The 13,084-nt window shown below is 36.8% G+C and overlaps 1 protein-coding gene across 1 annotated transcript in view; it reads right to left on the reverse strand.

Annotated features, from left to right (window-relative positions):
• galnt2 (UDP-N-acetyl-alpha-D-galactosamine:polypeptide N-acetylgalactosaminyltransferase 2) overlaps window positions 1-13,084 on the reverse strand; it is a 73,572-nt gene that overhangs the window by 15,659 nt on the left and 44,829 nt on the right. Inside the window, exons 3-7 of the mRNA XM_028015519.1 lie at window positions 8,287-8,440; window positions 1,565-1,663; window positions 1,415-1,482; window positions 1,262-1,327; window positions 1,047-1,168 (exon numbers count right to left, since the gene is read on the reverse strand). Of these exons, the coding sequence (XP_027871320.1) occupies window positions 1,047-1,168; window positions 1,262-1,327; window positions 1,415-1,482; window positions 1,565-1,663; window positions 8,287-8,440 (509 nt within the window). The remainder of the gene's footprint in view (window positions 1-1,046; window positions 1,169-1,261; window positions 1,328-1,414; window positions 1,483-1,564; window positions 1,664-8,286; window positions 8,441-13,084) is intronic.

Below are 13,084 nucleotides of genomic sequence, written 5' to 3' on the forward strand. Positions count from 1 at the left end.
GCCCTGTGACATTTTGTCTCTGGAATCTACTGCAGTGAGACACCAACCAATGGGCCGACTATCATTTTCACATGCAGAATGTGCATCACGGCTCTTAGCTAACAATTATGGTGTGCATAACAGTCTCTTAAAATATTAATATTAATCACACTGATATTGATATACTCTGGAGCACTTATGTAAGGTATTAACACTTCTCTAAGAGCTCAAAGACAAACAGTTAGTGCCATTAGTGCATAAAAGAGAAAGAGGCTAGAAGCAATATAACACAATATTAACATTTTGTTGAAAATTAAATGTTTCTGTTTCTTCAAACAACCACTGTTGGCTCACATGTTCAAAGTCCATATGCATATTTTACTTTCTTCACAGTAAAATTCAAGAACCGTTCAAGCAATTTCAAGGCAAGTTTTTAAACTTCTCCAGCAGCACACTCTGGAGATAAAAATAATACAAATAAACTAAAGAAGACAGTTTGAATTCACTGTTATACAATCTCATTTATCACTGTTATTAATAATATGTTGTGATAATATTTTACATTCTACAGCATGGACAAGGTAAACTAAAATATAACAAAAATGTAAGTTTTGAAATGTCTGTCTTATACACCTGACTGGTTTAATAAAGGTACAAAAAACTCTAAATGTTCTTGATACATTTTTTGTTATTTAGCACAATAATAAATCATTTAAAACAAAAAAAAGTTTGATCTGATTTAACTTCATACAGTGTGAAAAATGTGCCAGTGTTTTTCTTTATTATCTTTAAATATCTGGTAAATAACCGTTTCTAAATTTAAGCTTTCAATCAAATATTAGATTGCGCTTTATCTCAAAGCTGTGCAGTTTGAATATCAAGCACTTTCAAGGACTTTATACAGAAATCAAGAACTTTCCAAATCTTGAAAACACCTAATTGGATTTCAAGCATTTTCAAGGATCCCAAGCACCCATAACAACATTATACATGGCAGTAAAATAATGCAAGTGGGAATTTAACTTTGATTAAAAGGTGGTTTTAGAGAAGAATGTGTTTGAGATTACCTCAGCCACTCTCTCCAGCAGCGGCTCCAGCCAATGATCGTTACATTCACAGTGAGAGTCCAAGAAGGTGAGAACTGGCGCTGTGGCAGCATCTGCACCGCAGACTCTCGAACGCATCAGTCCTGAGTGAATGAAGACGCTTTATCAGAACAAAACGGTCTCATCTTGTCGACCACAGAACGAGCAGCTGACATTTTCTATTTATTTCTTTGTACCTTCTCTGCGGTTGTTCCTGAGGATGCGAACTTTCTCGATCTTCCCCAGCAGGGCTCCATCCTCCGCTGGAAAACACACATAAATTAAGACTTTTTACTCACTTCTACGCTCTGATTTAAACAGAATGGTTAGTGACGGGGCAGATGACTCACGGTTGTCACTGTAGTCGTCAACCAAAATGATTTCTTTGACCAAGTGAGGAGGACTTTTCTTTAAGACGCTAAACGGAGAGAAACATGAAACAGATGAATAAATCTGAGTCAATAAATCAGAGAATAATAGCGTAGAGAGCACAGCTCTACCTGATGACAGTTCGCAGCAGAGCAGAGCGAGCCTCATTATGGAAGGTGATGACAACACTGGAGGCTGGCAGGTCTGACCTCCACTGTTTACTTCTGCAGCTGAATGCAAAACCAAACAAGACAAAGATGAAAACACACCTCTTTTTTTTTTTATGCCCTAACCTGAATATTAGCTTCTACACACAAACATACTGCTGAATGTACAAGCCAGGCAGGCTGTTGAACAGATCCTTACAGGTGACAAATTATGATTCCTTGAAAAGGCTAGCTTAGATCTATGGGCTATATGAAGCATATTCATCAAACTCATTCTTAAATAATGAGATATTAGTCTGCTCCGTCCTGCCTGTTTTAAGCTCCTTTCAGAATGAGCTGCTTTAGGGCCTTTTGTCACTTTAAACCCAAATAACTGCTGCTGGCCCCTAAGTCTACCTTTATGGTCGCACTGAAAATGTCTGAAAACAGATGCACAATTACACAACAGTACATTTTTGAAAAGCATTAGTAGAGCCTCCTGCACAACCAATAGTAATTTATCAGATGATGCTACTAATGTAAAACGGCTGGGTGTAGAGATAACACTTTGAACGTCTAGATATACTTTACTGTTCTTCTTTTGTATTTGTTTTAAATTTACCTAGTTTGTATATAACTTTGCTTTTTTTTAACACTAAATAAAGTCAAACCAACAAGAAACGTTTTCTGAACGGTAACTCAACAATAAAACTCTTCTCTTTTCCAGACGTCATTGTGCAGCGCATACAGTAAAACCAGCTGACCAAATGTTCTGGGACTCAGCTTGGGTTACTAGGTGACTACGTGGGTTTAGCTGGGGTTGCTAGGTAACGGCACAGTGCCCATGGAATGTGACTTAATTTTAAAAGTTTTTCAAACGGCTTCCAGATGTGATATGCCAAAAAAATAGCAGAGTGTTTTTTAAGCACTTAGAGTGTTTTAAGAAGGGAGTTGAGATCCAAAATGGAGGCACAAAAAATTGTCCCCTTTAAATCCAGATGGATCTGATTCTGCCCATAAAGGCATGGAGACGAAGCATGAAAACACACAACATAAGCGTGAAGACTGTTGCTCTGATGAAGAAATCCTGCCCAGTAACACCAGTGACACCATGCAGACTGGAAGCAGTGAGTCCAGTAAACCCTGTGACAACACTGAATACTGTGCTGGACCCAGTTCAGATAGAGGATGGTTTCCAGCAACCACACTTCATGATTAACTCCAGATGTTCAGCCAGTATAAAATGTGTAAACTGCTCCTAAATTTATTTTTTTAACAATTGTGCAACTTTATCTTCCTGCTGAAACAAATTGCTAGAACAAATGATTCAGTGTCTTGCAAAAGTATTCACACTCCGAACTCTTTCACGTTTTGTCATCAGCATATTTATATAATTTTATGTGACCATCCTTCCACTACTGTTCAGTGCAACTAATGATTATTTTGGTAATCAATTAATTCATGGATTATTCTCATGATTAATCAATTAATCAGACAGAAAAAAAATCTGTTCACTATGTAAGCCTTTTTATACAACATTAGAAATACATTGAAAAATGCAAATAAATGATTCAATCAATTTAAGTAAAATGAACATTTCATTGTCTAAAATGCAATAAAAGAGCATTCCTTTTTAGTGAATACTTAATTTGTAGCTGAGGATGCATCTAAAAAAATACTGATAAAATATAATGTATAATTTCTGTACAGTTTTGGCTTAATTGCTGCTTTGAATAGGTTGTTTTTTCAACAAATGTTTTTTGAGTCTATAATCTACAGTTAATTAATAAACGATCATTTAAATAATTCATCACGATTAATCTGATTAATTGTTTCAGTCCTGATTAAAACTACTGACAGGTGATGCAAGAACAATCAGAGGTTTGAGAGTATTAATGCTCCAACCTTCTGTCCCAAAAATACATTCAGAAGAGCTTTAGCATTTAAACCGCCTGTATTAATCTTGCAGAAAGCCGTTCCGGTTCCATTTATACTGGAATGGCATAAATACATAATCTCACTTTACCATAACCTTTGTCGAGCCTAAAAGCACTTTTGATCTGGTCTTGAAAGTGCTGTGACCCTGGATTAAACCAACAATAAGGAAGCAATCAGAACTGATGCACATTGTGCAAATGACACATCAGTATTGGATCAATGGACTCGACCCAGCGCCGTCAGCGGGCTAATGGCCCAGACGGTCTGAGTCAGGTCAATATATGAGCAAGCATGTCTGTGTTCATAGAAACAACCCAAAAATCACAGAGCACATCTCAACAGAGGCTGCTGCCATAAAACCACTGAATGGATTTAATGACTTGCTCCATTAGGATGATAAATGCAGCGTTTACACGTCACTGTTTCAAAGGGAAGACGGTCCATAGAGCCGATGAACGGTAAAGAAATTAACAAACACATTTCACTTGATTATTGATGAAAAGCTTTAAGCATTTCTCCAACAAAGACACAAATATTCTGCAGTGTTTAAAGATCAATTCAAACCTTTGTACAAGAAAATGGTTGACACTAAATATGATAAACTGTCTTTGTTGGATAGCATTGTTAGCGTCAATGTCATAATTATTATTGTTGTTAATACTATTAGAGCTACTATTAACATATCATTGAATGTATTGCATTAGTCAAGAATCTGGAAGAGAAATACTTATAAATAGGGTGACATCATTTTGTATTGTTGCTGGAGAAGGAGTTGTTTTTAATAAGTTTATGCTGCTACCCACTCGTTTTATTGTTTATTGTATTGCTATGATTTTATTTGTAATTTATAGCGTTCTATAAACTTCATAAACACCAAAAATATGTAAGTTTAGCAAGAGAATGATGCAAAAAGTCAGTGAAGTTGGTCCAGATTTTAAAGCTAACAATAAAAAAGATATAGAAATGATTGATTCAGAGTATTCTCATTCCCTAGGACATAAAATGTTCCCGTCTCTTCAGAGTAAAGCAGAATGTCATCATACTCGGCATCAACACAGAGTAAGAGCATCAAATAAAGCCAGAAAACTGTGACAGCTGAACCTGAAATCTTTGAGCATCACAGAAAAATGAAGATGGAAAAACAGTGTGAGAACATCTAATCACAAAGAATCAGCAACATAATCTGGTTTTTGTTCTGTTTTTCTACATCTGAGAAAGTTACAGACAGCAATATAACTGATACAGACATGAATGTTACATGAAACTAAAGTATCATGGAAATATTGGAGGAAGGTAACGTTGTCACAGAGCAGAGATGGCTATCTGACAAACAGTGGTGTTATTCCACAAACGTTCCTGTCAACAAAAATGAGCAGTATAAAGAACAGATTTCAAATTTTCTTCCTGAGAAATGTTCACAGACTGAGGTGGCTTTCTGGGTGAGTGGGGTCTCTTACATCCCCTCAATTCAGCTTGATCTAACAGCGTAAAAAAACAAAAACACAAACAAATCCCACCCTGAACCTTCAAGATGGAGGCAGAGAAGATGGAGAATGTATTTCATTGGATGGATTTTCTGAGCATTATCCATCCAGCCTTATATTTCAGCTGAACTTCTCTATAGCTCTTTTTTTCTGGTAACTTTATCAGATTTTAAATACCAGATTTCGGTAGTGTTTTGTTTTCTCAGTTGTCTAAGGCAGTCTTTCTCAAACTGTGATCTGCGGGCGCCCCCTGGTGGCCCGCATGGTACTGCATGTAAAGGACCGTTTATTTGCCGTGACGTCAGCTCAAAGTGCGACGCCACAGCTAGCTTAGCAAAGGACTGCGTTTAAAAACAATAATGGATAAATGGCTTAAAACCGGTGTTCTGTCAGACACGTATACGCTGTCATTACCATATGATTTTATTTAATCAGCAACATAGAATCATGACGTAGATCCTCATACACTTTATTATCAGCTGTATGACATCCTGACTTGGTGGTTAACTAGTCAGACCATCACCAAGCAACAGGGAGGCGAGTTTCACACGGCGTGTGTTGTAGTTGACTGCAGCTAGACCCTGCTTTAAATACACTTTGAAACTACGACAATGCATGTATATCTATCTAGTTATCATTGAAAACAATTTGTTGACTTACTTTCGTCATAACTTGTCGCGTATGCTGAACTGACACCTCCTCTATGCGCATGCGCAGGCATGCGTACTCACTGCATGTATCCTATTCTGACAGCGTATGATAATCTGATAGGAGCACCGGGTCACTCAGATGAAAAACTGACAATACTGGTGGACAGAAAGCAATGCCAGGATTACTTGTATGATCGGAGGAAGTCATACCTGCTGAGTACTGATGAGTCATTCATGAGTGATTCGACTCTTTTGAACGGCTCTGTGCCTGAGACCGAGTCTCAGTTGGTGGGAACAGTTATTTGATTTACGAGTTTGCTTGCTTACAATGCTCTGCTTACACGTCAACAGCTATTGTTATTTTTATTTAATCAGCAAATAAATACAATTAATAAAAAGTGGGGGATAATTTTTATATTTAATAGCGGAGGATTTTTATTTCTGCCAACTGAAGTCTATTCTTTTCTTTTATTATGCTTCTAAATTACAAACGGCCTTAAAATGTTATTAATGTGCACAACACTTCGAAGCAAAGAACTTATTTTTTGATTTCCATGTGTTTGATGTCCACATTTTCATAATCTATAAATAACTAAAAAAAGCCCCAATTGTTTATGGTTTTGTTGTGGCCAGTCACATTTACAAAATGGCGCCACCCTTCTTAAGACGAACAAAGGAGACAACAATAAGTGAGTTAAGAGACTAATATTTTTGTTTAAAGTTGTACATATTAAGATGTTGTGTTATTGAAGGGGCAATATCAAGTTAGGTGATCTGTGAGTGTTTGTTAAATACGCTAATAGGTCCTGAAACCTGAAAAGGTTTGAGAAACTCTGCCCTAAGTTGTTATATTGAATCAAAAACAATGGATATGTACGTGAACCCGCCTACATTGTGTGTGTTAGTGCAGGGAAGTCGGTGTTTCCCCGGTTCGTTTTTGTCTTTTAACAGGAAGACGAGGCGATAACCGTCTGGTCTGATTTATCAGCGCTGTGCTGGGAAGCAAAGAGTTATGAGCTGCCCTTGCAAAAACAGTTGCACTTGTGAAAATATTTTTACTGGCTTAAAGAAACCACTAATGTGAAATCTAATTATTTTTAGCAACCATAAAAATAGCAACAATGGGTTCCACTTTTTTGTTAAAAACATTTTAATCTGATGTGACTTACTGTGAAAATCTGGATAACAATGTCAAACTTCTAAAGTCAAATTATTTACAAAACAATCTTATTTTGTTTTAAAAAAATCCTCAGCATTTTCATTCCATTTTTTTTATATACAGAGGGAATTCAGACCTCTATTATTTTTAATTCTATAACCACACACTGTAATGTACTCAATAAGGATTTTATGCCAAACACAAAAACAAAGTAGTGAAAATTAAAAAATAAAAATAAAAAAATATTTAAAATTGCATTTCATTTCAGTTGCATTTAATCCAATACCCATAAATAAAATTGTGCAACTAATAACCTTCACAAGTCACTTAATTAGTGAATAAAGTCCATCTTTGTGCAACTTTATGTCAATATTTACACAGTTATTCTGTGAAGAGTTTTGCTGAGGAGAATCAGTAAAGGTCAAAGAAAACATCGTAGTTCAGAGATAAATGTGAGGAGATTTAAACAGGATTAGACCACTGAAAATGATCAGTTTCTCTGGTTTTACTCTTTATAGGTATATGTTTGGTTAAATGAACATTGTTCTTTTATTCTATGAACTACTGACAACATGTCTATGAAATTCCAAGCAAAAATTTAGTTTGTATTATCAGAAAATGAGAAACTGTGAAAATAAGGAAAAAGATGCAAAGCTTTCAGACCTTAAATAATGAAAAGAAAACAAGTTAATGTTCATTCAGAAACAACAATACTAATGTTCTAACCCAGGAAGAGTTCAGTAATCAGTATTTGATGGAATCACCAGGAGGTTTTCAACGGGTCTCTTTATTTTTTCCAGATCTGTAAATCGTAATAAATTACTCTGTTTGTGGTCGCAATGTGAAAAATGAGCAAAAGATCAAGAGTTTGCAAGTTCCTGTGTGGGCCTGCTAATGTCACTTATTTTATGTAAAGTGACTATTAGCTTCCTAAAGGGAGCCCATTTCGCAGTGGAATAATGTAATTGTTACACCTTGTGATTTCAAATTAAAGGTTAAGGGAAAGCGGTTGTGTAGAGGTCAGGCTAGTAAATGGGATTCAGCCCAAAAAGAGCTTAATACCAGTTTATCTGCATTCAAATGTTAAGGCTAAATGGGATGAGCGGGGCATGGCATTCTGGCTTAGTAAGAGATAATTTACTCTGATTAATTCAGTCAGCGGTATGTCAGTTCGTTTTTATCTCCTATAAACCAAACAATCTGCAGCCATCACTGGCGGAGGGAGGGGGGTTGTGTTGCTTTATGCCCTTGACATAAAACATCAGTGAGTCTGCTCAGCGGAGACTTCCTGGTTTTATCTCTCAGATAACAATGGAGGGAGTTCCCAGGAGATCGTATCCAGTCTGGTACCAATTAGTCAAGCTGACAGGCGACAAAGAGCAGCATGAAGAAACACAGTCACACACGCAGCAGATGTCATTAACAGGAACAGCAGGGGGCCTTCACTGGCTCTCCTCTTATACAGCGGATGCTTACTGGTCGTGTCTGGTGTCGGGAACGGCTCGGTCCATTTGGAGCTTGTCGCTCTCCACCTGGTTGAACTTGTTCCTGGCGTAAGGATCCTGACCCGGTCGGACCAAGGTGGCGCCGATGTAAAGGTTCTGGTTGAAATCCTGCCAGCGCACCTTACCTGCACACAAAAATCACAGTAAAAATGGTAGCAGACCTTAAAGTTTTTAGTTTCCAGGTGAAGCAATGACTAAAACAAAAACAAAAATGTGTGAAACTGATGAAGACAAACCTGCAGAATTAGTGTTCTTTATACATTTTTATATTATAGTCGCAGAAATTCAGTGTGTGTGAGACAGGAATCTTTCATTTTAATTTCTCTATCTTTGTTTGCAAATTATTATGTACAAAACGGTTACTCTTGTAATGACTATTTGTCCAAACACTCAAATTCAAAAATCAAAAAACTTAAAGACTTAAACGTGATCAAAACAAAAAGTGAATTCAACTCAAATAGTCACTGATGCACCATGGATTCTGGCTTACGCAGCCCAAAAGGTCAAAAAGGGTCAAAATGCAGTTCTTTCTTTGTTTTATTTCACTGTTCAGACAAAACAGGTTACAGGATTCTGCTACTGCTCTTACTCCGGGCTGGCCAGCTGACTGGCTTACTGACAGAAAACCATATGACCACCCACGTGTATAAAGAGCTACCTATTTATACCGTAAAACACCCACGTCCCAAACTGAAATTAATTAACTAATGAAGTGAATCACTAGCCAAAAACCTATTCTAAATAACAAATTAAACAAAAATTCTACTTATAAATCAGCTAGAAAATAAGCAAAAAATACAAATAAACTAAATAATCTAAATTCTAAGATTTAACTAAAAATGGAGAAATAGCTCCTACAACTCTGTTCTCAACACGTAACGTTGCTTAAAGTGCTGTCCCTGATTAAATAAATTTGAACTGAATGTGTCAAACTGTTTCAAAACTCACAAGTTATAAGTTTAAAAAAATCAATCTAAGACCAGAATAATTAAGCAGATTTTCTTCTGTTTTGTGGTGTGTTGCCCTGCTTAAATGTTTCAAATATAACATTTAAACTTCAGTATTCAAACCCAGACTTGACTACTGCCTCAGCTCAAACAGAACCTGTGAGACAACATTGGCACAAACGTACAGCTTTGAAAAGCATTAGTAGAGCCTCCTACACAACCCTCAAGAATGCAGCAAGTCGTTTCTGGATGGTAAATCAGCAACAAAACACTTGTCTTCTCCAGCAGCCATTGTACAGAGCATGCAGTGGTAAAACAGCTGATCAAATGTGTGGGATCTCAGCTTGGGTTGCTAGGTAACGATGCAACAAGATTAACTTATAGCCAAAAAACAGCTTGGTGGGGTTTTTTAAGAGCTTGGTGTGTTTTTAGAAGCAGTTGAGACCTAAATGGAAGAATAAAAACATAAGTGAATTTCCCATAATAGGTCCCCTTTAAGATCAGTTTTCATAATTTAGGAAATGAAAAAGGGTTCCTCCTCACGTGTGCCAGACATTTGGGAAGATGTTTTATTGACGGATGGATATATTGGAAGGCGTCTAATCCACAAAGATCATACCACCATTCAAATACATTGAGGGTCGTGTAAGTACTTTACATTTAAAAGCTTTAACCATTTAACTTCAAAATACCAGTGGAGAACCTTTCAGATTAGTCAGTCCTTCATCCCACGTCGACAGCGTCCCTCAGCCTTTAAAACGTGAATGTCCCTGAAGTGTTAGCATGCTCACAATCTTAATGTCAGTTTTTCAAAGTTATGGGATTCTGTACTTATCTGTAGCTTCAGAAAACACCACAATTTTTTAAACTCTAAATGTCGACTGACAAGAAAGAAAACCACACAATCATATTTAACAGCTAAAGAAGAAGTCAAACTAATTTAGGAGTGATAAACTGTCAGCAAACGTTCAAAGACTGTCACAAAGCCTGAAAACGTGTTTTTGTACTGAACAGTGGTGATACTTCACTGGGAGTAAGAACTGGGGGCAGCAGCCCGTCTGATGCAAGACTCCATCAAGTGAGGCAGTGAGAGCTGCAGCTCAACAAGGCGGCGCTCAGAGAGGCTGACGGAGAATTTATGCTGCATGTATGCATGAATATGCTGAGTAGGATTCATGGGAAAAGAGCGAGGACACATCATGAACCGCTGTGAGTCGGGGGGGAAAAGAAACAACCTTCGTGTTCGCACATTTGCTGCAGCTTTAAACAATATGCAAACCAACAAGTGCGGTTTATTTTTAAGAACAGATATTATTATGGTGTCTTCAGATGCAGTGTGACCAGATTTCAGGGAGCGAACTGCGCTGCAAACTGAGTTGTCACATTTAATTTCACAGTTTAACGTGGATTAATGACGCGCAGAAAAACACAGATATTAATACGACCCATTAGTGCAGTTCAGCTGCTGGTTACTTGAGGGAAACATGTGGAAATGTGAGATTACAGCGTCTCTCGGCGTAGATGAGCGTGTGTGCTGCAGACAAAGAAACGAGCCACTCTCAGAGGAGGGGAGAGCGAGTCATTCATGTGTCTGGCATGTTAATTAGAAGAATGATATACAACAGAACTGGAGACGCCGTAGCATGCGACTGCGATGTCCTTGCTGATATATGTCGGAAGGAGGAGTAATTAATCAGTGTGGAGAAATTTAAACAACAATGACCTGCATGTGGGTTCCTCCCTGCAGCACTGGACTGTTGGTGGAAATGCAGAGGTTATAAACCTCAATCAAATGAAGAGCAAAAACGATTAATCGTGATGAACTGAAATAATTGTCAACTAATTTAGTAATCGATCAATCATTAAATGGAGTATGCAGACAAGAAAAAAACAAAAAAAACCTAGCCATTTTCTGAAACAACATAGTCAGGGAAGTAATCAAGCCAAAATAAAAACTCTTTTTCTGCAGCTAAAACTCTCCAAGTGGCAGTTTTAGCTAAACCTGGTTCAATTCGGTAAAAAATATCTTCTGTTAATCACCTTTTGCTGTCCAATAATTAATCAATTGATCCAAAAATGAGTCCCAGATTACTCTTACACTGTACTGATGTTAAGTTCAGCAGAAAGATGAGCTTTTCACTGTCTTGTATTTTTTTTTTATCTGCAGATGGATTCTTTGCTACAAATGATCAAGCATTCAGTAAAGAAATGTTTATTTTCTTGTTTATTTGCATCTTTTAATATATATAAAAAGGTTTATGTAGTTAAATTAAAAATCTGCAGAATGTCGCAAATTTTTAAAATCTGATTAATTGACAGAATAATCAATTACGAGTTAATCTCAGTATATTAGTTGAGATAATATACTCCTGAGTTCATGACAGTAAAAACACGTTTGTCTTTTTTATGGGTTGCAAGGAGAAAGTCTCTTCTCTCCAGAAGGAACATTACAGCAACACTTAGTTTGTAAAGTTGCACCTGAATAAATGCATGAGACAGTAATGATAATAAAAAACAACACAGCCTTTCAGTAAATATGTCTCACACCTTAATCTTACAGTGTAGTGAAAAGTGGATATGCCAGAAACGATAAACGATTAATTGTTGCATAAATAGATGCAACAATTCATCTATTCATCTTTAATATGAATTTAAAGTTGTTAAACTCCACAAAGAACATCATATAAACATTCAAATACATTGAGGGTCGTGTAAGTACTTTACATTTAAAAGCTTTAACCATTTAACTTCAAAATACCAGTGGAGAACCTTTCAGATTAGTCAGTCCTTCATCCCACGTCGACAGCGTCCCTCAGCCTTTAAAACGTGAATGTCCCTGAAGTGTTAGCATGCTCACAATCTTAATGTCAGTTTTTCAAAGTTATGGGATTCTGTACTTATCTGTAGCTTCAGAAAACACCACAATTTTTTAAACTCTAAATGTCGACTGACAAGAAAGAAAACCACACAATCATATTTAACAGCTAAAGAAGAAGTCAAACTAATTTAGGAGTGATAAACTGTCAGCAAACGTCCAAAGACTGTCACAAAGCCTGAAAACGTGTTTTTGTACTGAACAGTGGTGATAAAGTTGTTAAACTTTAAATTCATATTCTCTCCACTTCTCTCTTTCTCATCAGACATTAATCTGCTTCCAACTCTTCCTGTGACCTTTAGCCTCCTGGGAATCATCTGTGTTCAGTTGGTGGCTCCATCCAACAGGGGAAACATGCAGCGGAGGAGTTCTCCACACGTGGAATATAATCAGTGCACATGATGCTTTTGCTGCACTGCAAAAACACAAAATCTGACCAAGTCTTTTGGTGTAGTTTCTAATATAAATATTAGTACACTTGAAATAAGACAGCAAACTTACAGGTCACTTTTAAGCAAGAAATGGGAGCTTGTTTTAAGTTGGCACAGGGTTTCACTTATAACATGGAGAAAATGTCTTATATGTAAAATAATCTGCCAATAACACTAAAACTTTTTCATTAATATAAAAGAATCATTTACAAAAAATAAGCTCCTATATCTTGCTTAAAAGTTAGTTAGTTTTATTTCAAGTGTACAAAGATCTTTGAATTAGAAACTAGACCAAAATACTTGGTCAGAGGTTGTGATTTTGCAGTGTGCAATAAAGATATCTATCAAAGTTAAAGCACATTTTCTTGACTATTCTTATTCTTTTCCTTGATCAAAATGTCCCAGCCTCTCTTTAGCGTCTTCATCAGCAGTGAAACTCCAAGCAGCAGGGCCAGTATATTACTGGCATGCAGAATTTGTAAAACTTGAAACTTAGCAGCAACATATTGTGCCGCT

Source organism: Xiphophorus couchianus, chromosome 4 (genome assembly GCF_001444195.1).
Source record: "Xiphophorus couchianus chromosome 4, X_couchianus-1.0, whole genome shotgun sequence".
Classification (NCBI taxonomy): Eukaryota; Metazoa; Chordata; class Actinopteri; order Cyprinodontiformes; family Poeciliidae; genus Xiphophorus; species Xiphophorus couchianus.